Source organism: Mustela nigripes, chromosome 2 (assembly GCF_022355385.1).
Source record: "Mustela nigripes isolate SB6536 chromosome 2, MUSNIG.SB6536, whole genome shotgun sequence".
NCBI lineage: Eukaryota > Metazoa > Chordata > Mammalia > Carnivora > Mustelidae > Mustela > Mustela nigripes.
The window spans coordinates 125,526,745-125,553,857 of record NC_081558.1 but is presented as its reverse complement, the minus strand read 5'-3'; the positions used below and the strand labels follow the sequence as shown (position 1 = coordinate 125,553,857).

The 27,113-nt window shown below is 44.9% G+C and overlaps 1 protein-coding gene and 1 long non-coding RNA gene across 5 annotated transcripts in view; one reads left to right on the top strand and one right to left on the bottom strand.

Moving 5' to 3' along the window:
• Positions 1 to 15,662: 15,662 nt before the first annotated feature.
• Positions 15,663 to 16,462, bottom strand: LOC132012061 (uncharacterized). Its single transcript, XR_009402512.1, has 2 exons — positions 16,382 to 16,462; positions 15,663 to 16,066 (listed from the first exon to the last, which is right to left on the bottom strand). It is a non-coding gene; the product is annotated as an uncharacterized LOC132012061 (long non-coding RNA).
• Positions 16,285 to 27,113, top strand: part of GPR160 (G protein-coupled receptor 160) — a 70,540-nt gene continuing 59,711 nt past the window's right edge. The window contains exons 1-3 of one of the 4 annotated variants that reach the window (XM_059391577.1): positions 16,285 to 16,806; positions 17,498 to 17,607; positions 17,810 to 18,025. In XM_059391577.1, coding sequence (XP_059247560.1) covers positions 16,356 to 16,806; positions 17,498 to 17,607; positions 17,810 to 17,926 — 678 coding nt within the window. In that variant the 5' untranslated portion in view covers positions 16,285 to 16,355 and the 3' untranslated portion in view covers positions 17,927 to 18,025. Of the gene's footprint in view, positions 16,807 to 17,497; positions 17,608 to 17,809; positions 18,026 to 27,113 lie in introns of those variants that run through there. The other 3 variants (XM_059391578.1, XM_059391576.1, XM_059391574.1) reach the window with 3 other exon arrangements.

The window sequence follows — 27,113 nt, the reverse complement described above, 5'->3', positions numbered from 1 at the left end:
CATCCCAAGGCAGGAGAGTTTTGTTAAAGATCCACTCTCTCTCACATGCCATAAAACTCACACTTTATAAAGATTTGTTTATTTGAGGGAGAGAGAGAGACAGTAAAGGGGGAGGCAGAGGAAAAAGCAGACTCCCCACTGAGCAGGGAGCCCCACAGTGGGGCTCCATCCCAGGACCCTGAGATCATGACCTGAGCAGAAGGCAGACGCTTAACGACTGAGCCACCCAGGCACCGCTAAAACTCACACTTTAAAGCGTGCAATTCAGTGGTTTTTATATATTCACAAAGCTGTGCCACCATCACTACTAGAAAGTTTTCATCACACCGAAAAGAAACCCTATGCCCATTGGTAGCCACTCCCCATTCCACCCTCACTCCAGCCCCTGACGATCACCGATCTACCTTCTGTCTCTATGCATTTGTCTTTCTAGAGATTTCAAATAAAAGGAATCATGTAATTGTGGTCTTTCGTGACTGGCTTCTGTCATTTAACATGTGTTCAAGATTCATTCATGTTGTAGCATGTATCAGTACTTCATTCCTTTTTATTGCTGAGTAAGATTCCATTTTATGGATAGACCACATTTTGTTTTTGCATTCATCAACTGATGGACTTTTGCGTTGTTTCTGTTTCATTTTGCTCCTATGAGCATTTGTGTACAAGTTTTTCTGTGGATATGTATGTCCCATTCTCTTGGAATATACTTCTCTTGGAATATATACCTCAGAGTGGAATTGCTGGGTTATATGATAACTCTATATTTAAGTATTTGAGGAACTGGAAAACTGTTTTTCAAAATGACTGCACCACAATCTCACCAGTAAGGAATGAAGTTTCCTACTTCTCTATATCCTCATTAAGCCTTGTTATTGTCCATCTTTTTTATAATTAGCCATTATTCCCTATTTTTTTATGATGTTGCTATAGACTGAATGTTTGTGTTCCCCAAAATTCATATATCGAAGACCTAATGTGATGGTGTTTGAAAGTCAGGATGTTGGGAGGTAAGTAGGTCATGAGGTTAGAGAGTCAGGATGGGATTAGTTTCTTCATTAGACGAGGAAGAGAGCTAGTCCTCTTTCTCTCCTCCATATGAGGATACAACCAGAAGACAGACATCTGCAAGCCAAACCTTCTCCAAGAACCTGACCATGCCGGCACCCTGATCTTGGACTTCCAACGTCTAGAACTGTGAAAAATAAATGTCTATTGCTTAAGCTATCCAGTCTATGGTATTCTGTTTTAACAGCTCAAACGACTAAGTCGGATGTTAAAATCCTTTCTTGTACCTTTTGGCTATTTACATATGGATAAATATCTATCCTTGCCCATTTTTTAAAAAAATTTTTTAAAAGATTTATTTATTTATATATTTATTTGATAGACAGAGATCACAAGTAGGCAGAGAGGCAGGCAGAGAGAGGGGGGGATGCAGGCTCCCCGCTGAGCAGAGAGCCCAATGTGGGACTTGATCCCAGGACCCTGGGATCGTGACCTGAGCTGAAGGCAAAGGCTTAAGCCACCGAGCCACCCAGGCACCCCTATCCTTGTCCATTTTTAAATTGAGTTGCCTTTTTATTGCTGAGTCAGGCAGGACAGTTTCGCGATGCACATTCCCCATTGTTTGCAGAGTTGTCCATTTGAGATTAAGACCCATTAGGGCATGCTGGTAACTCGCTTGACAGCATATCATTTATCGGCACCTTCTCTTCTGTATTAGTTTGCTGGGACGGCCAGAACAAAGGTGTACGGACTTGGGGGGCTTCAATAACAGAAATGTATTATCTCACAGTTCTGGAGACTGGAAGTCCAGATCGAGGTGCTGGCCATCTTGGTTTCACCCAAACAGAGAAAAAAATCTGTTCCATTCCATTAAGCTAGCTTCTGATGGTTTGCTTGCAGTCTTCGATGTTCCTTGTCTTACAGAAGTATCACTCTGATCTCTGCCTTCATGTTCATGTGGTTTTCTATCTCTGGGTGTGTTTGTGTTCAAATTTCCCCTTTTAACAAAAACATCAGTCATGTCGGATGGGCCTTAGCCCATCCCACTTCAGATGACTTTATCCTATGTGTAGGATGTGGAATATCATATTCACAAATAACATCACACAGGGGTTAGGAATTCAACACAAATTTTGGGGGAAAACAACTCAACCCCTAACATCTTCTTTGTTTTACTTTCCTACTCTCCAGCTGATGTTTGCTATCACTGCCCGATAAACTACAGGCACTCAAATCCTTGTCTCAGGGCCTGCTTCCAGGAGCCAAAGTCAAGACAAGCAATCAGGCCCTTGCTGGGTTTAAAGGCAAATATCACTCCCAGGTCCTGTGATCACTTTCTTCCAACAGAGTCAAAACTTCCAGTGATACTGATCCTTTCTGAAAGAACCAAGGGTTTGGTCTGCAAATATGAGCTCATGGGCTACTTTTCTTAAGAACTTAATATAACTTGGTAACTCTGGAGGTGGAATCTTTGTCAATCAAGCTTTTGTGGTTTATTTGGTGACATTTTCAACTTCTAAAAAGATTCAGATGAGGTAGGTAGACTAGAAGGAAAGATTTTTTGTCAAAGCTGTGGAGATCAAGTAAAGAGTCTGTCTAAAGCTCAAGATAAAAATATTGGGCACACCACTCATTATTCATTTCCCCAGTGACCACCACAAATTCTTCTGATGAACTGGAGTTTCAGATTTCCCTAAATGCATCAAGCTCTCATAGATCTTTCTGCCTTTGCCTGGGCTATTTTCTCCATCCCACCAACAATTCACAAGTTCTAACACTTTAAGTTCCAGCTCAAATGTCGCTCCTTATTTTAAGTTGTTCCCAACTTACTCTAATCAGAGTGAATTCCAGGACCTGTGTGGCAGCTATCAGTCCAGATAGGCAGGTGGCCTGGAGCTCCTGGCATTCGTCTTGCCACCATATGGAGCCCGAGAATGAAGCCAACACGATGATGAGCGGACAAGAGAAATGGAGAGAAGCCAAGAACTGGGACATCATTGAATTCCTGGATCAAACTATGCCAAACCCTGCCAATCTCTTGACATTTCCATGTCATGTGCCAAAGTGTTTCACCTTCTTGCTTCACTCATATACAGTTGGTTATTGCTTTTCAAAAATGAATCAGAGATCTAAGACTGAATCATCCATCAGACGAAACTTGCAAGACATGGGCGGGATGGCTATGGAGACCTGCAGGTCTAGCCTCTACCACAGCAGGGGTTCTAGAATGACACGGCACCTAACTCCTTTGTCAAGTCTCTTCTGGGTAGAACACTTTGTTAATAAAGTCACATAATTTGGAAGTTCCTTTTATGTTATAATCTCAAAAACAGTATTCCCTAATGTTTTAATGAAAGTACTGAGGAAATCTTACTATTTTCACTGTATCTTACACTTAGTGGACATCCAAATAAATATCTAGTTATGATTTTTCTATTTCTTAGCATCTAGATTTTAGAATGAGAGAAGAGTTTTAAAGGCACGGAGTCTGCCCCCTCTCATTTTACAGATGAAGAAACAGTTACACAGACATTTAACATTTGATTAAATGGCTTTGCAAAGGTCCCGTGGCTAGCTAATAGAGGGTGAAGGGGAGCCAGAGGGAAAGTACCCGGGTCTCCCAGCTCCTATGCCAATAATTTTGCATTATACATCTACCCCCCAAAGCATTAGCACAGTACTGAGCACATAGCAAGTGCTCGATTAATGAAGAGATGATTGATGACCCATAGGGCATGCTGCTCAACTCAGGTGGAGGCCTGAGAGCATCAGCTCTGAAACTTCTCCCAAAGGACAGCAAAAATGCTTGAAGAGCCTCCTAGCTGCAGGGTTCCTAGCTTAGTTGGCCAGCAGTAGCCACCTTAGTGCTGTTTTGGAGAGAAGCTTAGATCTCAAGTAAGCTGGTTTCTTGTAAGTCAGAGATGATACTCCAGGGCTGCCGCCAGCAAATGCAAACATCCAAGAGGCAGCTGGGATTGAAGTCATGCTACCTAAAGCCCCCCGCCCCTTTGTCGCTGCTTTGCAGAGCCAGGGGCTTTAAAGAGCTGGTCTCTTGCTCTGCAATAGTAACTTTCCCAACTTTTAGGGGAAAACCACATCATGACCTTGAAGGTGATTTCAGGTGGAAAACAAGGGGCCTTGACAAGTCCCATGAAGGATTTGGTGTTTTGAAGTCACCTTCTCCCCCAAGTGATGGGAGATCTCAGACAAGCCTCTGATAAAACAAACAAACAAACAAAAAACCCTGTAGCTCTAAAAACTACACCAACCAGGTCGGCAACCAAAAGCTGAGAGCCACCCTAGACTTCTGATAGGACAATTTAGCCGCATTACAAAAGGCTTCATGCTTGGCTTTTGAAACCCTCTACGGTTTTCCTCGTTCTAGGCTAACAACAGTGCAGATAGGGAGGAACAAAATGGTCTTCTGCAGACCCAGTCACCAAAATTACCTGGACCCTAATCCCCAAATCCCTCCTTCTTGTTCAAGGAGTCCCTAGATAGCTCACAAGTGTTCCCCAGTGGTCACAATTGTCCTTTTGTGACCCTAGCATGCTCCCTGTCCCCCTCGCCCATGCACAGGGACCACTTGTGTTCTATATTCATATCCATCCCTTCCTTGCTATTCTTTCAAAACCCTTCTGCCATAAGGGCGGCCCCCTGTCATCACTCTCCTGACGTCCTGTTGTGTCATCCTAGCCACCCTTCTGCCAGGCTCCAGCAGGCACGGCTCTGTCCCTCTAGCATTTCTCTCTCTGGTTCTATCAACTGTCGCTGACAGACTCTGTTTTGTGAGGCATTTCCCTCTCTTCACAGGAATGTGATGCCAGGCACCTGGTTGGCTGGACCGGAAGGTGAGATGAGTGCACTGCCCGGGCCCTTTCTGGGAAACATGCGAGCCCTTGGTAAATGTCTCCACAAACTAGTCTCAGGAAATGCTTGACAAAATGTTCAGCTCCTGAAGAGTCCCTGTCTTTTAGAAATATATACTGAAATATTTACAGATGAAATGATACAAAGTCTGGGATTCGCTTCTGAGCAAAACGTGGGTGGAAGTGGGTAGGTAGTGATGAAACAAGCCTGAGCTAAGAATTGCTGAAGTTGGGTGGTGGGAACATGGGGGTTCATTATACTAACCTATTTTTTGCATGTTTAAAATGGTCCATGATTAAAAATGTTAAGGAGAGAACAGTCCTCACATTTCACTTTGTGTCACTGAAAGGAACTTAACATTTGGACATATTTTACTCCCTACGTAATTTCCTAGGGGTGCCTGGGTGGCTCAGTTGGTTAAGCGTCTGCCTTTGGCTCATGTCATGTGACACCTCAAGTCCCAGGATCGAGCCCTGCATCAGGCTGCCTGCTCAGAGTTTGCTTCTCCCTCTGACCCTCCCCACTCTTGTGTTCCCTCCCTCTCTCTCTCAACCTCTCTCTCATATAAATAAAATCTTTTAAAAAATAAATTGCCTAGATTTAAAAAATAAATAAAAGCAAGCATATAGATATTTGACAAAATAATCATATTCTATGGTCACTGGAGTCACAGCCAAGAAGAGAAAGTGCTGGATATCTTGACTGATGCTCATCTTGAAACAATAGTGGTCCTGTCCTCCAGAGAAGAAACAATAAAACTCTAGGACGTTATTCCAATAATTTGATTCAAAGAGCTAAAGATATCATTTGGGGAAAAAATGGTTTAACTTGACTAAGGGATGATTGTGGCTCTTCATGATAAAAGTGATGACCTGGCTTGACCTGTCTCAGAATTTTCATGCACTAATTTCTAGGCAGCGTATTAACTTTAGAAACCCTTTAGATAATGGAGCTGTGGTTTTTAGCCTCAGTACAAAGCTGAGAAAAACAACTTGAGAAATGGGTAGAATTTTCTTTGGAACATCTTTACCTGCCTTTTCAATACTCTTTTGAGGCAGTATTAGGTAGTGAAAAGACCAAAGATTTTGGAGCCAAAAAAGTTGCCTTGACTTCCATTTCAGCACCTGCGGTATGAATTTGGGCAAGTTGCATAACCTCTCTGAACCTCAATTTCCTCATCTCTGCACTTTACAGGGAAGCTGTGAGAATTTTGGGTTAATATATTTAAAATCCTTCTCATCACAGACAATTTATGGTACCCTACTGTATTTATAACTGTATCTTTCTCTTTAGCCCACTCCATATCTCCCAATATAGTACCTAGCACATGGTAGGAATGCAACAAATGTTTGCTGAATTACATTAAACCTGGACGTGGTAGACAGAGTTAGCAGGAAGAAGTAGTAGGATTATACCAGAAGCCCCCTCTTTGCAGGTCACTCATCCTCATGAGAGTTTCTCCACCTAACTGTTCAAGCCAGACAACAAGGTGATGTCTCCAGGAAGAGGAAGACCTCTTCCTCAGATCTAATCAATCACCAAACTCTATCTATGCAAGTTCTCAATTACCCCTAGAACTTTCCACTTCCCTCAAATCCTACCATTATCACCTCAGTTCAAGATCTTCTCTTTTACTTGGTCTGTAGCAAACTCAGTTGTCCTCACATCTGTTCTGATCCCTCTCCAATCCTTTCTGTTCATTGCAGCTGGAGGGATTTTTTCTTCTTTTTTTCTTTTTAATTGTGGACAATTTTAATATTCACAAAAATAGAGAGTATCATGTAACTGGCATTGAGCTTCAACAGTGATCAATGAATGGCCAATTTTCCTTCATATATACTCCACCAACTTGACTCAATGTCCTCGGATTGTTTAAAACAAATCCCAAAGTCATCGGTTTTTAGAAGGATCTTTTCATGCATTCAGAATAAAATTTAAATTCCTTCACAATCTGATCCCTGTGGACTTCGACTACAGATCACAATTTTTTATTCCCCCTTTCCAGACTCAGTCACACCGGCCCCCTCTCAGTTCCTCCAGCATTTTAAGTTGTCTCCTCATGTTCCAGAAATCTTCACCTTGGGCTATCTACAAGTGTCCAGAAAGCCTGTCCTTTCCCTTCTCTTGCCCTTGTTGCTCAGGGTCAGCTGCTACGTCTACTGCTATCACCCTACACATCACTCCTGAGCAGCCCTGACGCTGGGGCTCGAAACCCCATGTCTGCACAGTTGGTATCCTATGTTTCTCCTCCAGTTATACATACACAATTTTGTAAGTAGTCATGTGAAGTCGTCTCCCCTGTTAGAAATCAATTGATGGACTAAAGAACTGTGTCTGTCCTATTCCCTAATGAGAGATCCAGCATGCAATTCAATACCCCCATTATAAGAAACACTTAATAAGTATTTGTTGAATAAGATGCCTGAGAAAGGGAAACACAAAAGCCAATGCATTTCATGTTATAAATTGCTTAGAGACCAATGTCCTAAACTTTTTAAAACCACAAGAGCAGTGCTTAGGCTTTTAGTTTTCAGTGTTTTTTATTCTGTTCAGTGTGTTACATGTAATATTCAATATGACTTTTAAAAAAGATTATGAGCTATATTATGCTAAACACTAAGGATTCAGAGATGAATAATGCATAGATCCTATCCTCAAAGAGCTGAGTCTCATAGAAAAGACAGTCATCTAATTGTTTGAAAATTAGTAATTTCTCATGTCATATATATATGAATCAGAATATTAATTAGCCAGAGAATCTGCAAACTTTCCAAACAACTAAGAATAAACATAAATAGCTATAAAACAATTACTGACATTTACTGGATCCTTCATTTGGTCCAGCTGTGATCAAAAGCATATTTCACACATGATGTCATTTAATCCTTATAATACCCTTTGAGATATGCTTTATTCCCATTTTGCTGATTTTTTTTTTTAACTACAAAGACATTAAAAGCTTAGATAATTCTAAGTCACCCAGGATTTGAAACTGGGGAGTCCAACTCCAGAGTGCGGCCCCTGACACTCTTTGCTGGGCCTGACAAGCAATCTTTGAGTATTGCTGCAAGAAAAAATAAAGGACACTTTCCAGTTCATCCATGGTTTCTACTTGGTGTCCTGGTTTCTGAGCTATGTGTACACACTTTCACAGGAAAACAGCAGCTGTTGAAAAACCTGTTACTGATAAGGTCAGTTTCCTGTGGGCCCAAGCTCTAATCATTGAATTTGGACTTTGGTTGGGTTTTTTTGTTTTGTTTTAAGATTTTTATTTGTCAGGGAGAGAGAGAGAGGTAAGCAGAGGGAGAAGCAGGTTTCCTGCTGAGCAGGGAGCCCAATACGGGATTTGATCCCAGGACGCTGGGATCATGACCTGAGCCAAAGTCTCCTTAACCTCCTGAGCTTAACCTCCTGAGCCACCCAGGCATCCCTGAATTTGGACTTTGTACCAAATCCTTCCTGTTAAGAAATATAAACTAGAAACTTGCAAGTTGTAAAGACACTGCCTGCTATGAACGTAGCCTGTCTTCTCAGCCAAATTGAAAGCTCTACTTGTTTCCTTCATTGTGCAGTAGATCTTGTCTGCTTATTTCCTACCAATGGGTTCTGACCCAGAGGAAATTGATTGTATTTTAAAAGGGAGAAATTGTTAGAGTAAATTACGTGTGTACTCTCTGAGCCATGAAAAATGATTTTGTATTAATTATGCATACTTGGGAATTTGTTTCTAATTTTTTATTAAGAAAATTTTCCATCATATACAAAAGTAGTCCAAATAATATAATAAACCCCCTTGTACCCATAACCCTGCTTCAACTGTGACCAACTAATAACCATTCTGTTCCATTTATATTGCCATCGACTTTCTACCCCTCTTGTGTTGAAAGCCAACATGTTTGGGAATATTCTGAATGCTATGTTCTGCTGGTAAAATGTAGAATGCATGGAATCAAAACAATAAATAAACATGACTTGGTCAGCAAGATACTTGGGGGAAAAGGAACAAGAAAGAGGAAAAAGTTGTGTGATTCAGAGCACAAAAAACATGGGAAGACTGGCATGGATTATTGGTGGTGTTTGCAGAAGCAGACAAGAATGCACCCCAGGGGCAAAGTTTTGATTGTGGACAAGGGAATATGGTGGGTTACCTGTCAAGGTTCCTGAACATACCACCTGTGCCTCTTGTTCTTCCCCTCCAGCATGTTCACCACCAATGTAATTAAGTCATTTATTTGTGGATCCATACTGCCTCCCTGTCTTGCTTAAACCACTACTTCATGAAAGGGACCCCTAGAGCAGCACTATCCAATCAAAATATAATGTGAGCCACAGGTATAATTTCACACATTCTGTAGCCACATTGTAAAGAGTAAGGAGAAGAAACATGTGAAATTAATTTTAATTCTCTATTTCATTTAACCCAATATCTATAAAATATTATCATTCCAATATGGTATTAATATACAAAATTATGAAAGTGTTTTACATTCTTTCCTTTATGCAGCTAAAGCATATCTCTGAAAAATGAGATTTTATTATCTGAATCACTGATATTTTAAGGGCTTAAGAGCCATATGTACACTAGTGGCTACTGTACTGGACAGAGTAGCCCTAAAGATCCCAGGGCAGCAGAGGCAACAGCCACTTGGCAATTTACTTGAAAAAAGTGCTATTAAGATTTCTGGTAAAAGTTGAAGTATATTATGGATAGCTGGGCTTCTCCAGGAAATCTACTGAGATGAACAAAAGAAAATGCAACATAAAAAAACTTAGGGACACCTGGTTGGCCCAGTTGGTTAGGCATCGGCCTCTGGCTCAGGTCATGATCCCAGGGTCCTGGGTTTGGGTCCCATATTGGGCTCCCTACTCAGTGGAGAGCCTGCTTCTCCCTCTCCCTCTGTCTGCTGCTCCCCCTGCTTGTGTATTCTCTTTCTGTCAAATAAATAAATAAAATCTCTTAAAAAAACAAAAACAAAAACAAAAAACAAAAAAACTCAGACAAGTCCATCCAAAAAGAAGGAAATAACTACAACATCTAAAACCCAGACAATGAAGAAATGTGGTTCTTCAGATCTTGAGCAAGGTTATAGTGAGTTTACAAGGATGGCAAAGTGCAGTGGCCCTGGTTACTCAAACCCTGCTCTGTTCTGTACATCATGCAGCTTGAGCAAGTTCTTTCATCTCTCTGTGCTTCCGGTTCCTCATCCGTAACATGGGGATCATAAAATTGAGCATAGTTGGAAGACTTCAATCAGGGAATATCGATTGTAAGACACTTAGAATTATGCCTTGCCCATGTGTACTTCACCATGGAAGTTAAACATTAAAAGCAAAAACAAACCCCAAAGCCACAGAATTGTGAACAGACAGAGAGGAAAGTAAAGCTGATGATAAAACTGAATACCTGAATCATTTTAATTTTCTCTGGAACCTGTGTTCTAACCTATTAAAGTTGCTTGGCGGTCAGAAGAAGGAAGAGGAGACCAAAGCTGGCTTGGCAGGGGCTGACCAGACCCACTCAGAACAAGGACAACACAGATAACTTGGCATGAGCAATCTGAGGCCACATTTTCACTTTGAAGCTGCCCTCTATGCCAGCTCACTTCACTGATCCTCTCCAAATTGTTTTTGAACAACAACAGACCCAGGCATAACTGTTCACATCTGGAGGTGAGTCGAACACAGAAAGTACGACTTAAGTCATATCAGCACAACTGAAAGAAAGAGACACATATGGTAGGATATTTAAGAAAAATACTTCCCTCAAAGAATTTTAAAAGAACGCATGATTCACTGAGCCTATGATTCAAGGGCTTCAGGAAGAGATATGAGAGGTCAGAGAGGAAAATGGCATCCACCAGGAAAAGAAATGAGATGTAACATTGAAAGCATTTTGGGAGTGAAAACCACAACAGAAATGGTACAAAGTACAGATATGTTTGGGGGAAAAAAAAAAAAAAAAAGAATCAATGACTTGGAAGATGGGCTTGAGAAAATAGAGAAGGCCGAGGTAAAGGAAAGACAATGAGTTGAGATGATAGATATAAGGAGAGGTGACTCAAAATACAGCATTGATGCATCAACTCTTCTCAGAAAAGTTACTTGCAAAATCAAGACAATCAAAAGACAGTGTGAGATAAAGAATTTAAGAATGGGAAAGACACTACCTTAGTGGATCATTGGTGAGCAATGAATCCTTTAAATATCAAACTAATCAATAGCGAGAATTATTAAATCAGACAGGTGGTCTAGCAAGTTAAACATCTGGGCCCAGAGGCACCAGCAGTGGGGTGTTTGTGGGTGCAGTCACCAAGGTACAATTTGGCATTGTTCCTGTCTGCAGAGGTGCATTTGGCTCTCTGGTCTGCCCTGAGATTCTGTGGATTTCCCTTTAAAAAAAATTATTTTTCTACTTACATTAGCTAAAATGGATTCCATTGTTTGTCATTGAGACTCTCTCTGAGAAGCCCTTTAAATAACACTGAAGAGGGGTGCCTGGGTGGCTCAGTGGGTTAAAGCCTCTGCCTTTGGCTCAGGTCATGATCCCAGGGTCCTGGGATCGAGCCCCACATTAGACTCTCAGCTCCGCGGGGAACCTGCTCCCCTTCTCTCTCTGCCTGCCTCTCTGCCTACTTGTGATCTCTGTCTATCAAATAAATAAATAAAATCTTTTAAAAATAAATAAATAAATAACACTGAAGAAAGACAGGTATGTGATCAAAGCGGTGAGTGTGAGTGGAAACCAGTGCTCAGTTGGTAGGAATGTTGTTCCAACCTTTTGAAAGGGCAATTTGGAAGTGTAGATGAAAATCTTGAGCATAAATCCCCATGACCCAGAAATTGTACTTCTATTCTAGGAACTTCTCTTACATATTTAAATATTTATTTACATATTTACATATTTCATTCATTCAACAAGTCTATCCTGAAAACTGCTAGGTGCTAGAGATACTTCAATAAACGAAACAAATCCCTACTCTCAACAACAAAAATCCTTACCTTCTCAGAGCTCACAGCTTAAGGTAGAAGGATGGGGGCATAACAGACAGTAAAGTAGGTAAACACTTCAAAGATACAGCATGTTAGAAGGTGAAGTGCTAAGGGGAAAGGAGAATGAAAGGGAACCAGGATATCTTGGGCATTTAGTAATTTGTGGCCAGGGAAGACACGCCTATGAGTAAAGACTTGAAGGAGGTAAAAGATGAAGTCTTATGGTATTTGGAAGAAGAGAGTTAAGAGAGAGGAGATGGCAAGTGCAAAGGCCCTGAGGCAGAAGCATACACAGCACATAAAAAAATTAGACAAGCTACAAGGAAGCTAGTGTGGCTGGAACAGAGTGGGGTACAGTTCAGGGAGGTAATGGAATTGGGGGCAGACAGTATAGCTTTATAGTCCATTGCAGAGACTGGTTTTCTCTCTGAATTTGAGAAGGAAGCCCCAGGATGTTTTGAGCAGAGAGGGATAATATCTGACCTGACATTTTAGAACATTTTTAAAAAATAAATTTTATTTATTTATTTGACAGACAGAGATCACAAGTAGGCAGAGAGGCAGGCAAAGAGAGAGGGAAGGAAGCAGGGTAAGGGAGCCATTCAGGAGGCTCTTCAAATAATCCAGTCAACAGATGGATGGTGGCCTGGAGATGGCAGAATGGGGAGGTAGCAGTGGAGTGGGGAGACGTGGTCAGCTTAATGTGGACCAAAGTGTGGGGACTAAGATTTTCAAGGCAATGTTGTTTGTGATGAGAGAAACTAAAAATAACCTAAATGTCTAGTAATAGAAGGCAGGTTAAATTATGGTATTTTTTAAAAAAAGATTTTATTTATTTACCCGACAGAGAGAGAGATCACAAGTAGGCAGAGGCAGGCAGAGAGCGGTGAAGCAAGCTCCCCGCTGAGCAGAGAGCCCAATGCGGGGCTTGTTCCCAGGACCCTGGAATCATGACCTGAGCTGAAGGCAGAGGTTTAACCCACTGAGCCACCCAGGTGCCCCCTCAAATTATGGTAAATTTTTAACTTAAAAACTACAGGGTGCCTGGATGGCTCAGTCAGTTAAGCATCTGATTTCCATTCAGGTCATGATCTCAGGGTCGTGAGATCAAGCCCTGCAACAGGCTCCATGCTGGGTGTGGAGCCTGCTTAAGATTCTCTCTCCCTCTCCTTCTGCCCCTCCCCCCAATAAAAATAATAGTAAAAAATAAAAAATAATTAAGGAGGGCACTTGTTATGATGAGCACTGGGTGTTGTATGTAAGTGATGAATCACTGAATTCTACTCCAGAAACCAATATTGCACTGTATGTTAACTACCTAAAATTTAAATGAAAAAAACCTGCAGTAAGGCGCCTGGGTGGTTCAGTGGGATAAGCCTCTGCCTTCAGCTCAGGTCATGATCTCAGGGTCCTGGGATCGAGCCCCGCATCTGGCTCTCTGCTCAGATCTCTACTTGTGATCTCTTTCTCTCTGTCAAATAAATAAATAAAATCTTAAAAAAAAAAAAAAGTAGTAGTTGAAAGCATGTATATTTTTTAAGTAAAAATCTAAGTGAATAATACTCATTTTTTAAAAGATTTTAGTTATTTATTTGACACAGAGAGATCACAAGTAGGCAGAGAGGCATGCAGAGAGAGAGAGAGAGGAAAAAGCAGGCTCTCCGCTGAGCAGAGAGCCTGATGTGGGGCTCGATCCCAGGGCCCTGAGATCATGACCTGAGATGAAGGCAGAGGCTAACCCACTGAGCCACCCAGGTGACCCAATAATACTCATTTTTAATGTTATTCAACGTCAGCAAAGAGGGATATGATGCAGTTTGAACAAAAGCAAGTTTTTGGACCATTAAAACATTTTGTTTGGTAGTTAAAAATGCAAACCTAGAAGCATTGAAATTAGAGTTTCTTGTTTTAGAAAGAGTCAAATATGCACCTGTATTTGTCAAATTAGGGTACCAGTAATTCATGACTAGTCACTACAAAACACACGTTTCTATTCTTTCATGTTTTTATTTTTAATTTATTTTTTTAAGCAAACTTTAGGCCCAAGGTGGGGCTCGAACTCATGACCAGATCAAAAGTGGCAAGCTCTACAGACTAAGCCAGCATGTATCTCTCTATTCTTATTTTTTAAAAACAATTTTTGGTACAGTAGGTATAGGCTAGAAATTGAGGAAACAAGATACTAGACAAGTGAAGTTTTTTACTTAAGGATTGGCTTTGCTATTACAAAGCATCTAAAATCTGAATAGGCAAAAAGGCTTGTGTAAGGGATGAAACTGGAAAGTGAATACGTGATTCTGAATCTACAGAAGGCCAGGTATCCATCTAGTGGAGACTAAAAACCATTAGATAAGAATCATCCCAATATCTCAATGATAGTTTATTAATCACTCACTGTATGCCAGGCACTGCATTTTGAGTGTGTGTATGTTTTTATGTTTTTATGACTCCTAATTTTGTGTTTTTATGTTTGTGGGTTTTTATGTGTTTTTATGACCTCTGGGGTTTTTTGTGTTTTTATGGATTTGGGGGGGTTTGTGTTTGTGTGTGTGTTTATGTGTTTTTATGACTTCTAATTTTACAAAATCTAAGTTCACAAATTTGCCCAAAGTGGCTAGCTAAAAAAACAAAAAACAAAAAACAAAAAAAAACCCGAAGAGCTGAAACTCATACTTGGACTATTTCATGCCCGAAGTCCTCCTTTGCTATTACTACTATTACTGCTATTACTACTCTGTATTAGGCAGAGTATTAATCAGGATTGATGTTTGACGTTTATTCTTGGGAAAGAATAGCGTATCCATTAGGATTGTATTCAGTTGCTCGAGACCACACCCCTGGTGTGTCGCCCTGCGGTCCTAACGCAGCCGCCCCTCCTCCAACCTCAGAAGCACCTCACAGCGGGAAGGAAACACCGAGGCGATGTTAGGAAGGTAAAATCTCAGATGTGTTAGGCAACTTCCTCCTGCATCCCGGTGGCCTGAATCAAGTCCTGGGACTGCCTCGCAAGGACTTCTGGGAAGATGAGCGTTTCCCTCTTTGCCTCCCTGAACAAAATGTGGGTCTCTCAGAAGAAAGGTCTGGGAAGCGGATATCAGGAAGGCAGACCGCAATGTCTGCCCGGTGAAGAATATCTGACATATCAGAGATGCTGGGGGAGGGCTAGTCGTCTCTGAAGTGCTGCTGCGTCAAGTGGATTCTGGGGGCTCCGGGCACCCCTGTCGATGAATATTGTTGCCAGAGAGGCAAGGAAACGTAGTCTTTGTTCTAAGCGGTCCCAGGCTCAGCTCAGCTCTGTTCTTATGGAGGGAGAGAGCAGATGCTGGGGGGCTGGGGGAGCGACCCGGGGCTCTGCCTCCGTCCCTCCCCAGGCCCCTGAGACGGGGCTCCCCTTGGGAAGGAGTCCCACGTGCACAGCCACGAGGTCGGGCACCTCTTCCCGACCGGAGGGGTCTGAGGGCAGTTGCGGACCCAGGCCTTGGGAACGGAGGGAGAGCAGCCGGCACTCGGGGCTACCGGGGATGCTGGGGGGCGTCGGAAGACAAGTCCCGCCTGCCGGGCTGGCCTGGAAGGGTCGGCTAGCCTCAGAGTCACCTCGTCCCAAAGCCGTCGCCGGCCAAGTCTTCATTTCGCTCTTGGAGGAGGGACAGCCCTGCCTTGTGGGGCTGGTGTGAGCTTCGCTTCAAGTGATGCGTGCCCAGCTCCTGTCTTACCTACACTCCACGGACGGCGGCTGTTACTTTGCTCTCGGTGGGGTCCCGGCTGGAACACTGCACTGCCCAATGAACCCTGCAGTCTTTTTTTTTTTTTTTTTTTTTTTAAGATTTTTATTTGACAGACAGAGATCACAAGTAGGCAGAGAGGCAGGCAGAGAGAGGGAGCGGACTCCCCGCCGAGCAGAGAGCCCGATGCGGGGCTTGATCCCAGGACTCTGGGATCCTAACTGAGCCGAAGGCAGAGGCTTTAACCCACTGAGCCACCCCGGCGCCCCTACCCTGCAGTCCTTCGTGACAGCTCACCTCTCCCCTCCTTCAGGAATTCTTCTTGGGGGAGGTCTTGGGTTCCCTCGGCGGCACACACTTACTTCTACCACGGGGTTCTTCTTGCGCCCTCTGGCGGGCGTTTCCCAGACTCCTTGTAAAGCCGGCGCAGGCTCTCTGAGAAATTGGGAAGGCTCAGGCCACGCCCCTCCTTCAAGGCTCTGAAGGAAAACGAGGAGGAAATTGTGCCACATTTTAAACGTTTAAACGACTGGCAAGGTGTAGGTGCTCCACAAATACTTACTGGATAAAATCAACATTTGAGCACCGTTGTTGGCGAAAAAAAAAAAAAAAAAGATAATGTAATATAATTGTATTATTTGCAAATGTGCTATTTGCAGATTTTTATATAAAAAGTGAATTCATAGTGCCCTACCGGCCGTTGTCTAGTGGCATGCATGTTTCAGGGTCTGTTACCCTGTGTGTACCTTCATCTGGAGACAACTGCCCATGGCCCCCGCCCACCCTGCAAATACCGGAGCTCCTTGGGTTGGGGCTGGGTTCTCAAGGCCGGGTACGCGGAAAAGGTCTCCCTTGAGCGGCGGGCAGCTCCCGCTCTCCCCATCCTCCATCGCCTTTCTTCCCCCCGCCAGCAGGCGGCGCCCCTCCGGCCAGCCTCCCGCCGGGGGCGCAACGGGGCGTGCGCTCAAAGGCTGCCCGGCTCGGACGCCCGCACTTCCTGGTCGGAGCGGGCCTAGCGGCGGCGGGGTCCCAACAGAGTCCCCGGGGGCTACGCTCGTTACTCCGCTCCTCCTCCTGGGAGCGCTGGGGGCGGAGCCCGGCCAGCGCGCGGAGCTCCCGCCCCTCTCCCGGCGGTCACCTGGGGCCGGGCGCAGCAGGTGTCTGGTCCCGCGCCCAGCGCCGGGGACGCGGAGCGCGATCCGGAGCCCCGCCGCGCCGGGTGAGTGCGACGGGCGGCGGTTCGCCGCTGCGGGCGCGCCTCGGGTTTGGGGCAGTCGGCTGCACCCGCGCTGCCTGCGGCTTCTCAGGCGGGCGCCGTGCGCGTCAGGGAGGGAGACGAATTTCCCTCGGATTCAGAGGCTGGGGTTTCTCCACCACTGAAGAGATCGTGGAGTGGGGCGGGGGCCCTTGGCGGAAAGCTGCAGACGCCCGAGCCTGACTGCTTGGGCTTGGGCGGGGTGGGGGGGCGGTTATCGCGTAGCCTTTGCGCTGGCGGGCCGTCGTGGATCTGGGGCCTCGGGGTGCGGGGATGGAACCCGGTGGCCTGGGCTGGCCAGACACTCGCACCCTGCGTTTCCAGTGGAGATAGCTTTTTAAACATTATCAAATAGGTGACGTTTCAGAAATGGTGTCTGTAAGTTTCATTCTTCTGGCACCCAAAGGTGGGTGTAATCAGTCACGGACACAGACGCACGTGAGTTCGCTGGGGCGGACCCTGCGACCCCTCTCCTCGCCCTTCGTCGTTGGGGACTGTGCCCCCGCGCGCCGGGCACTGGGATTAAGCCTCAAGGATTTTGCGGGGCTGTTTGTTCGGTTGGTTCTGTCCTGGCTGGCTCAAAAGTCTCCCTCAGCAACCTGGGACTGCCCTCCGAAACTGGTTGGCTGAAGCTCTCTTTTTCTCACCTGAGCAGGTGGCCCCAGGAGGTGGCGGCAGGGCCGAACCCCGCAATTCCAGAGGCGACCGCAAGGACACAGCCCGCGGAGGAAGGTCCCGCAGGCCGAAGACGTGCAGATGACTCGGGTAAGGCGGGGGTGTGCAGAGATAAACCTACACGGATCAGAATCGCAAAGGGCACGTGATTGAGTGTTTGGCTCTGAGAATTGCTAATAATTGCTCAGGTCAAATCGTTTCGCGTTTGCTTTTCACATTTTTTTTGTAACTTATTTAATTTGTAAAAACGTCTGCTTAATATACGTGCCTGATTTCTTTGACGAACCTCTAGGACTGGAATCTTTTTGTGGTATCCGCGGTATGGAATTATTGGGAATTGCCAATAGCGATCAGCCTGGCCGCTCTGAGAATCGCGGCCACGGGGAACCTGCGGTTTAAACACTGTTGAAGAGACATGACACAGTAATGCAGTGTGCGAACATTGGTTGGATCCTGATTTGAAGGGGAAAAGTTCACCAAAAATTGAGCTGATAAGGACTTTTTACTGGTTAGTTGATAGTATTAAGATTATTTTTGTTATTTTTGGTAATGGTGTTATGATTTTTTCAAAAAACCTTATCTTTTAGAAATACATACTGAAATTGAAATACAGGTGGAGGATTTGCTTCCAAATAATTTAGTTTTGCAAAGCACAAAAGTAAGGGGTGGGAGGGAGTTCCAAAGGAGATGGGCTGCGAATTGTCACTAGCTGGGATGAAGGGTACAGGATGGAATTCCTCACACTATTGTCTCTACTTTGGTATGTTTGGCATTTTCCTTTCAAAGTAACACCATCACCACCAGTGGAAGATGTTGTGCAGAAAGTAGGTTTGGAAAGCACTGCTGATGTTTCTAGATTGCAGGCCTTCCACAGACCCTCACTTTTTGTAAATCAAGTGTAAAGTCTGCCTCTCTAGACTCATTAAAAAGTCTTCTTTTTCTCCCTGCTGCAGTGCTGCTTTATTATTATCTTTTTCTTTCTTTTTTTTTTTTTTTTTTTGCTCAGTAGGCATTGGGTGTTGCTGAGTGTGACAGAGTTGAGGGGATCAAGTTGATGCAGGTAGATGCTGGGTCAGCTCTTTTCATACAGAGGGTATTAGCAAGCTGGGGATTGAGTTGTGCCAACAGACAGGTTGTGTAAGATGTGTTAGCAGTTTTCCTGAACTACCCAAATTTTTTCCCAAGTTATGCTCATCAAATAAAGCTCAGAGTAATAAACACATGACTTACCCACTTGATATTTGTGTATACTGGGTGCCTAGGTGGCTCAGTGGGTTAAGCTTCTGCCTTTGGCTCAGGTCATGAGTTCAGAGCCCTGGGATGGAGCCCCCCATCTCCCTGGGCTCCTTGCTCAGCGGGGAGCTGCTTCTCCCTCTACACCTACCCCCGCCATGTTCTCTCTGCGCTTTCTCTCTCATAAATAAATATAATCTTAAAAAGATTTGTGTATGCTTCTGGAAGCATGGTATACATCAATAAAAGGTATATGTTGTAAAAAAAAAAAAAAATCACAGGGTGAGTGGGGATGTACTTATTGCCTGATAAAGAGATCTTATCTGTTTGTATTGGCCTTTTCACCTTGTTAGCCTCAGGCATCATGATGTATAAATATTTAGCAAAGAATTGACTTCTAAAATATTGGGCTCTGTTCTTTTTGCTTTCCAAGAACCACATTGAAGGAGAGGGACCTGGGCAGTAATATCTATATATTCTTCCAGCTTGCTCATTCTTTCCCTTCTAGATTTATCATACAATTCTACTCATTCTGTCATGCTTGATTAGTAATTTGGAAATGTGGTGATTGCGTGAGGGGGATGTTAAAATTTGGGGGGGCATACTCCTGAAAGATAAACCTACATTTCTTAGTAGCTTCAGCGGAACTGACTTTAATGCCTCGTTGCTGTTAAGAGAAAAATTAAGTAGATGATACTGTGGTCATTGAAAGTTGAAGTGCCAGATCAGCCTAGCCCTTGCTGGTGTGGGTCCACCAGTGGAAAAAAGTTGTAAAGATGCTGTCAGTCAGTCCGTGCAGGAAATGCCAAAGCATGTTCCAGTTTTCTCACAGGGTGTGGGAAAAGAGAGCTGACAAAAATCCCCTTACAGTTGGAAAATGTCATAGTGAATTCTTGATGATACTTAAGTGGAGTCATTTGGCCTGTGGCTGTTTTTTTGGTGTGTGGGTAAAAGAAAGCTGCAGCTGGTAAGTGACTTTATATTCTACCTCAGTTCCCTAAAACAAGAGCATGGAGAGAGAAAAACAAACTTGCTGGGCTCTTAAGTGACCACGCAGTGAGTGACCTAATAATGTTTCCTGGCTTCTTTGTGAGGGTGGGGGGGGATTCAGCCTTGAGGAGTTGATTGCTAATAGCCATTGTAAGGAATGACCACACTTGTGATTGCGTCTTTTCCCTGCATCTCGTTATGGAAGGGTAGAAACATATTAGGGAAGCAAATTAGTGCTTTGTTGGCCTTGAAATGAAAGGAAAAGGTGTTGGCAGTCAGGTCAACCTGATTTTTAAGCACCCTGCTTTCATCTGCACCACTTCATGCCTTCCTGTGGGGATAGAACAGAGCTGCTGGAGCATGATTCTCCTTTCCAACAGATGAGGACCGTGAAATCTAAAGAAGCTAAGACTTGGCCAAGTTGTTTCTTTAGAAAGATGGGGGAAGGAAATGTGGCATTTATGAAGGGTTCGTGGTAGTCTTCACACACACACACACACGTTAAGTCTCACACGTGTCTCAGAGTTGGGTATTAGCCCATTTTGCAGATGAAATTAGAGCTAAGAGAGGTTGGTTAATGGTTCACTTGAGGCCTTGCAGCTAGTAAGGGTAGAGCCAGGATTCAAACTCACCTCTGTTAGATCATAACGTTTACATGATTCTCCAGCCTCTGTGCTGTCCACACTGCCTTTTGCAGACACCTGAGTGCCACACCCGAGTTGGTCAGTCATTGTAGGCAAGCCGTCTTTTGACTGCTTTCAGCTGCCTTGGTTAGGAACTCGGGGCATGGGCCATGTTCATACATCAGCTGTTTTATCAAGCCAGGCCAGCAGAGTCAAAACTGAACCGGTGTTTTGAATTGGGAAATTGAACTGTTCTGTGCCCAGGGATTCGCAGAGGCAGACCTGGAGCAGCCTCCTCCCTGGAGCAGAGTAGCATGCCCCGGTTCCCTTGGTCTCCTCTGCTCCCTGAGATGCCCACCATCTTGAGGCGGGGCCCCAGCGTGCCTGCGATTCTCCCATAGTGAGCAGTCTTTCTGTGGATTTGTCTGTCCAAAAGGGGATAACAGAAATAGGTCGAAAGGCTCTTGTTCCAAGAAAAATGGGAAAGCACATACTCACTTGAGGGAATGAAGAGTCTTGTTTTCTCTGCAGTGTTTGCATGTCACAGGAAGACAAGGTATGTCATTTCCTTGCACCCTGCCTGCTGGGCTTATCACATAGAACTTTAATTTCCTACCGTTGCTCTACAACACAGATGGAGTGTTGTATGTATGGGCAAGCCACAGTGGAGAAAAGGAATGCCCCCAATATCCACACCACTAACTGTGAGTAGGAGTATGGGTCTTGTGCACCTTGGGGGTCCCCAGGGTGTTCCGTGGGGATGGGGCACCAAGAAGCCCTCCTTCCTTTAAGCAGCCTGTCACTGGGATCCACACAGATCCTCGAGGTTGTGCGTTGGCTCTCTTGAGCTGCTCTGAGGGTTCCGAGGACTTGCAAGGGTACTCCCCACCCTCCGTTCCCTGGCCAGGTTGGGACAGATCTACTCCTGCATGCTGCTTAGACCCAGCCCTGTCTGAGTGCTCTTACAGGAATAAGGAACTGAGAGGCTCACAGCCCAGCCTTTGAGAGATTTCTGTGATAGGAGACAAAGGATGGCCCAATTTCTTCCTCTTGAAACTTTTAGTAAAGGGTCATGAAACAGGTATTCTCTCCTCTGTCTGTATCCACAGTTTCGTTACAGTTGAAGCTTCTGTTTTGATCTGTGTTTCCTTTCCCTGAAGTCCAAGTGTTCATAGATCTTGGAGGTTGAGGGGGTTGAAAAGGAAGAGAAAATAACATCACAAATGGAACCTTGTGGAGTGGTTTCAAGGAAATGTCAAGTGATGTTTTGTGGTCTTTGTCACTAGAACTATTGGTGCACGTATATAATACCTTAGGTGACAGAAAAGAACGAATGAGGGCTGTAAGTAGAAAGCCTTGTTTAGTTGAAAGACACAAGTTTAGAGACTGAGGTGTTTGGGATATGCTGGAATACCCAGTTGATTGCACCCTTTCAGGAGAACTTGGATTCAAGTTTGTGGGTGCATGCTCCCACAAGAGAGGAGATTACTAAGACCGGGTCGCACAGACAGATGGCAAGGGAAAGCGGGCTGCTTGGTATTGGCTAGACCTAACAGAGGTGAGGCAGAGCGATCCTGCATGTGGACTGTTGCCAGATGGCAGGATTTATTTCTGGTTCTTCTGTTACTTAGCTGTGTGTCCTTGACCGATTTTTTTTAAACCATTCTGAGCCTCGGTTTTCTCCTGTGTGGAACGGCGGTAATAATAATCCCCATCTTGTAGGGCTGTGTGGATTCCATGGCACATCAAGCCTTACAATATAAGGATTCACCGGGGGTTAGCTCTTACTGTTGTTGGTAGAGCCCTGCCTCCTTCACTTCTGCAGGATTTCCCCCCATGGCTTTAGAAGGCAGGCTATGGGGGAGAGATGGTTCCCAGCTCTGACCCTTCTGTTTTCAGAGTGAGCCAAGGGCTGCCCATCTGAGCAGACTTGTGGCCTTAGAGAAAGGTTCTCCATGACAAATGCTCACAGCGTGTCTGGTGCAGCAGCAGCTTTGGAAGAGTAAGGCCCGGGCCCATGGCGGTCAACCCTGAGCTTTGGCTCTGTTGTTGGGGGATTAAAACCTGCGCTGACTCTGGAAAAGAGATGGAATCTCCTGGCGTTCCATGTGGGTGCAGACTTCATCCTATGGTGGAAGAACAGGCTGATGTTAGTGTGGACTAGGGGGATGGACACAGGAGTCCCAGCCCCACCTCTGCCACCTTCTGTGGCGGCTTGGGGCAGATGGAGGGTGCTATGCTACCAGTGCCTCTCCCTCCGTCAGCTGGGGATCAGTGTGTCTCACAGGAGTGTCCCGAGAGGCTTACAACAATTTTGTGAAATCCTGATACAGGTACAGTGAAGCCGTGTGTCCAACTTGCCTCTCTCGAGCGGTGAAATCATAGAGCGGGTCCACTGGCAGGTTTATCCTTTAGCTTGGAGAAGGAGTGAAGATGCTGTTAACTAATACTTCCATAGTATTTTGCAGTTTTAAAAGGAGCTGTCTAGTTTGATCATCAGGCAGTGGTGCAGATTTATTGGTCTTTTCTGTTGCCTTTTGTTGCCTGTCAGGAGAGGTACCAAAGCAAAGTGAGGATCGGGCTGGGAACGCAGCAGGGCTTTATTAGAGGAGGTCAAGGTGAGTGTGTATTCCCTACGCCCTCAAAGAATTCTAAGGAGGCATGACACCCTGGGGAGGGAAAGGGAGAGAATGATAGTTGGGGTGTTCCTAGGAATCACAAGGCATCCATTGTGCCCAAGGAGGCAGAGTGGTGCAGCCAGCATCCTCCAGCCTTCAGAGGCAGTGGCTCCCCTGTTGACAGCTTCTGCCCAGACCTCTCCGTGGGAGTGCCAGCTGGGGTCAGGGAGAAAGGGAGTGGGCTTTTGGACCCCTTCCTCCTCCCAGCCCATATCCAGACTTGTAGCTTCAGCCATCCAGCCTGCCTGACTAAACCCGGTGTCCTTCTCCTCCCATTTCTCTCCCTCCACTCCCAGCCAGGTGTTCCAGTGAGTTCTCTCACAGCCCACACTCGCACCCCACCCCCCAGCTAATAAGCCCCCAAGCCTGCTTTCTGTCACCTGCCCTTATATGCTCTTCCCTCCACTGCCTCCTCCACTTTCCCTGGGTACCCTTGGATCCCTTTATCCTAATCACTCGCAAGCTCCTTTCTTTCCATCTTATCCTTGAAAGGTGAAAGGAAAAAAAAATCTTCTATTACCCCCACTATTCAAGGACCCAAAGACATGAACATTTTGACCTGTTTCTGGCCAGTTTTGTTGTTTTGCTTTTTTAAAAAAATAATGATTTTAACATGTTATAAACATTTAATTCATTTTATGTTAGCATTTTAACAAAGTTCTCATACTGTGATTAAAATTTCCCATTGCTTTTTTTCATGTCATTACAAATACAGTATGTAGTAATTACATGCTATTTCAACCTTTTTTGAGCTATTCTCTTAATATTAGAGAACTAGATGAGGGCTTATTTTTTGATACTGTGTATCATTCTAAGTTGCCCATACATAAACCTTTGATTCTGCAATATTATAAGAAATTAATACACTCAGTCTTCATCCCAGTTCTGGTACCGAGCTCTGGACGAGAGGAGTGCCCTTTGTTATTCAGAATAAGCTCCTTTCCATTATAAAGGCATTTATGCGAATGAGAGGATTCTTACCCCGGGGGTCTGGTTGCCAGAGGAGCCAACCCTGTGGATAGAGGGGTGGAGCTTTTAAGCGCCCCCCTCTGCCATGGGGCTGTAGGTTCTCTTAATCACTAAGGGCCAGTTACTTAATCAATCGTGCCTAGGTGTTGGGATTCGGAGAGCTTCGGGTTGGTGAGCACCTCAAGGTGCTGGGTTGGGGGTGATGTGCCCAGAGCAGGTGTGGAAGCTGCTGTCCTCCCACTTTGCTTTGTGCATCTCTTGCATTCGGCTATTTCTGAATTGTAGCCTTTATAATACACCAGGAATAGTCAAGTGTAGTCCTGAGTTCTGTGAGCTGCTAAATCGTTAACCCGAGGGGGGCATTGTGGAAACCCCCAGTTTTGAGCTTGGTAGAAGTGTAAGTGACAACCTGGACTTGTGGCTGGTGTCTGGAATGGGAGCGGCCTTCTTGGGGGGACTTATACCCACCCTTGGGGCTGTGCACTAACTCTGGGCAGTGTCAGAACAGCTTGGTGTGTAAAACCTCACATCTGGTATTAGAAGTGTTGTGAGTAAAGACCGCATTTTTACCTTTTGATTTTACCTTTTGATTTTTACCTTTTGATTCCGTTTCCCATTATTTGGGATGGACTCCTGTGAGAATAATTACCAGGTCCCAGGTTTTGAATAGTAAAAAGTATTCTTTTTGATTACAAAAGCAATACATTTTCAGCATAGGGGAGGCATAAAAAGTAAATGCGCCCATGCTGTGACCAACCAGAAAGTCAGTTAGTGTAGCTTGGCTGTCCTGCAGGATGTGTCCATCCCTAACCATGCTCTTCTGTGTGTGTGTGTGTGTGTGTGTGTGTGTATGTCTGTCTGTCTGTCTGTCTTTCTGTCTCCCGTGGACCAGCAGGCCAGACATAACCTGAAAGCTTGTTAGAAATGCAGAATCTTAGGCCCATGCCAGACATTGAATTGGAATCCATTTTTCAAAAGGTGTTTTATTTATTTGAGAGCAGGAGTCAGGAAGGTGGGGGTGGAGGGAGGGAGAGGGAGAAGCAGACTCCCTGCTGAGCAGGGAGCCAGCTGGACTCTGGGCTCCATCCCAGGCCCCCAGGATCACTACTGGAGCCGAAGACAGATGCTCAATCTCAGCTGAGCCACCCAGTCACCTCCACAATCCATTTTTTAACAAGACCCACACAGATTTGAGAAGTATTGATTTACAAGGCCACAGTCTTACCAAACATAGAGGGCCTGGCACTGATTACCCCGATCTGTGTACATACGTACATTTTCCCTGTTCACCCAGTATTGGGGTAGTCCTCTCTGTACCACTGGTTTTCAGCCTCCCATCCCCCTACCGTAAGACTGTCTGAGGACAAGGGCTCACTCCCCTCAGTAACACTGATTCCAGGATCAGCAGAATCTTTGGGAAGCAGGGAGAATTCCACTCTGGGCCACGCCCCTCCCCCCGGAGCCCTGATACATGCAGCTTTTAGCTTGCTTCTGTCACTTAACATTATATCGTCAGCATTTTCCACTATGCTTTCCCACAAAGCTTATCTTTCATGGCTGCAGGTAGTGTGACCATCATGATTCATTTGACTACTTCCCTGTTGTCAGACATTTACGTTGTTTTGATTCTTTTGGGGCAGGATGGTGTTTTGTAGGCAATTACAAGTTTGCCCAAGTAGGCTGCTCCTGTGGTACTTCCTCCAGCTCTGATTATTTCCTTATGATAAATTCCTGGAGTGGAGATACTGGTTCAAAAGCCACAAACATTATAAACGGTCTGGAGAAGGTACGAGAGGAGTGTAGGAAGCACCCTGACACTGTACGCTCCTGTGCGCTGGCCCATGTGTGCTGTAGACAGACTCTCTGGGGAGCAGAGGTCGTGCCTCATTCGTCATCACATCTGCAGGCCTGGTTGAGAGCAGACTCTAAGCTCTACCTCTAAGGTGGGGGTTGGGAGTGGAAGGGTGGTGGCTTCCTGTGGTGGCGGCGGTCCCTTCCTCCTAGCCTGAGTCCTGAGCTATAAAAGATGCCACTGTCCAGTGAGTGGCTTCAGGGTGGAGGGGAGCAGCTGCGTGTGTGTATGTGTGTGGACGTGTAGTTAGTGGAAGCCTGAAATGACCACCTCATTTACTAGTCCTGAATCTGCTGGACTTGGTGGGCACCAAACGTGGTTTTGCTTCAGAAGTCTGAGACAGTCAGGTTGTCTGACACCACTTCTTCCCATGACCAGATGAGGAAACTCACGTTAAGCAGACATCGTTCTGAAAGGCACACTCTGATTCTGATGTGAAGAAAAAGTAAACTGTCAATATTGTTTTTGTGATTGAGTTGCAATTTGAAGTTGGATGCCCGGAAAATATTTTTAGCCCTCCCTAAATATTTTTGGAGGAAATGAGTGAATGAATATACAAAGGGTAAATGAGTTTGATTCTGTTCCATAACACAAAGAAGTTAAATATATATGTATATATCACATGATATAATTAAAACATTTAAAAATAGGGACGCCTGGGTGGCTCAGTTGGTTGGACGACTGCCTTCGGCTCAGGTCATGATCCTGGATTCCTGGGATCGAGTCCCGCATTGGGCTCCCAGCTCCACGGGGAGTCTGCTTCTCCCTCTGACCTTCTCCTCGCTCATGCTCTCTCTCGCTGTCTCTCTCTCAAATAAATAAATAAAATATTTAAAAAAAAAAAAAACATTTAAAAATAAGTATTAAATCATTAGCCACTCATTTTTATTAACTGTTTGGCATGTTACAATTTCCAAATAGACACATACCATTCCTTCTGGAAATAAGTTATGAATGATTCAGAGTTGGTCTAGTAGTAAGGATTTTGTGGGGTTTGGGAGGGCATTTCTATTTTTTTTATTTTTTTTAAAGATTTTATTTATTTATTTGTCAGAGAGAGAGAGTTAGAGAGAGAGAACACACACAAGCAGTCAGAGTGTCAGGCAGAGGCAGCGAGAGAAGCAGGCTCCCTGCCGAGCAAGAAGCAGGATGCCGGACTTGATCCCAGAACCCTGGGATCATGACCAGAGCCGAAGGCAGCGCGGACTTGATCCCAGAACCCTGGGATCATGACCAGAGCCGAAGGCAGCG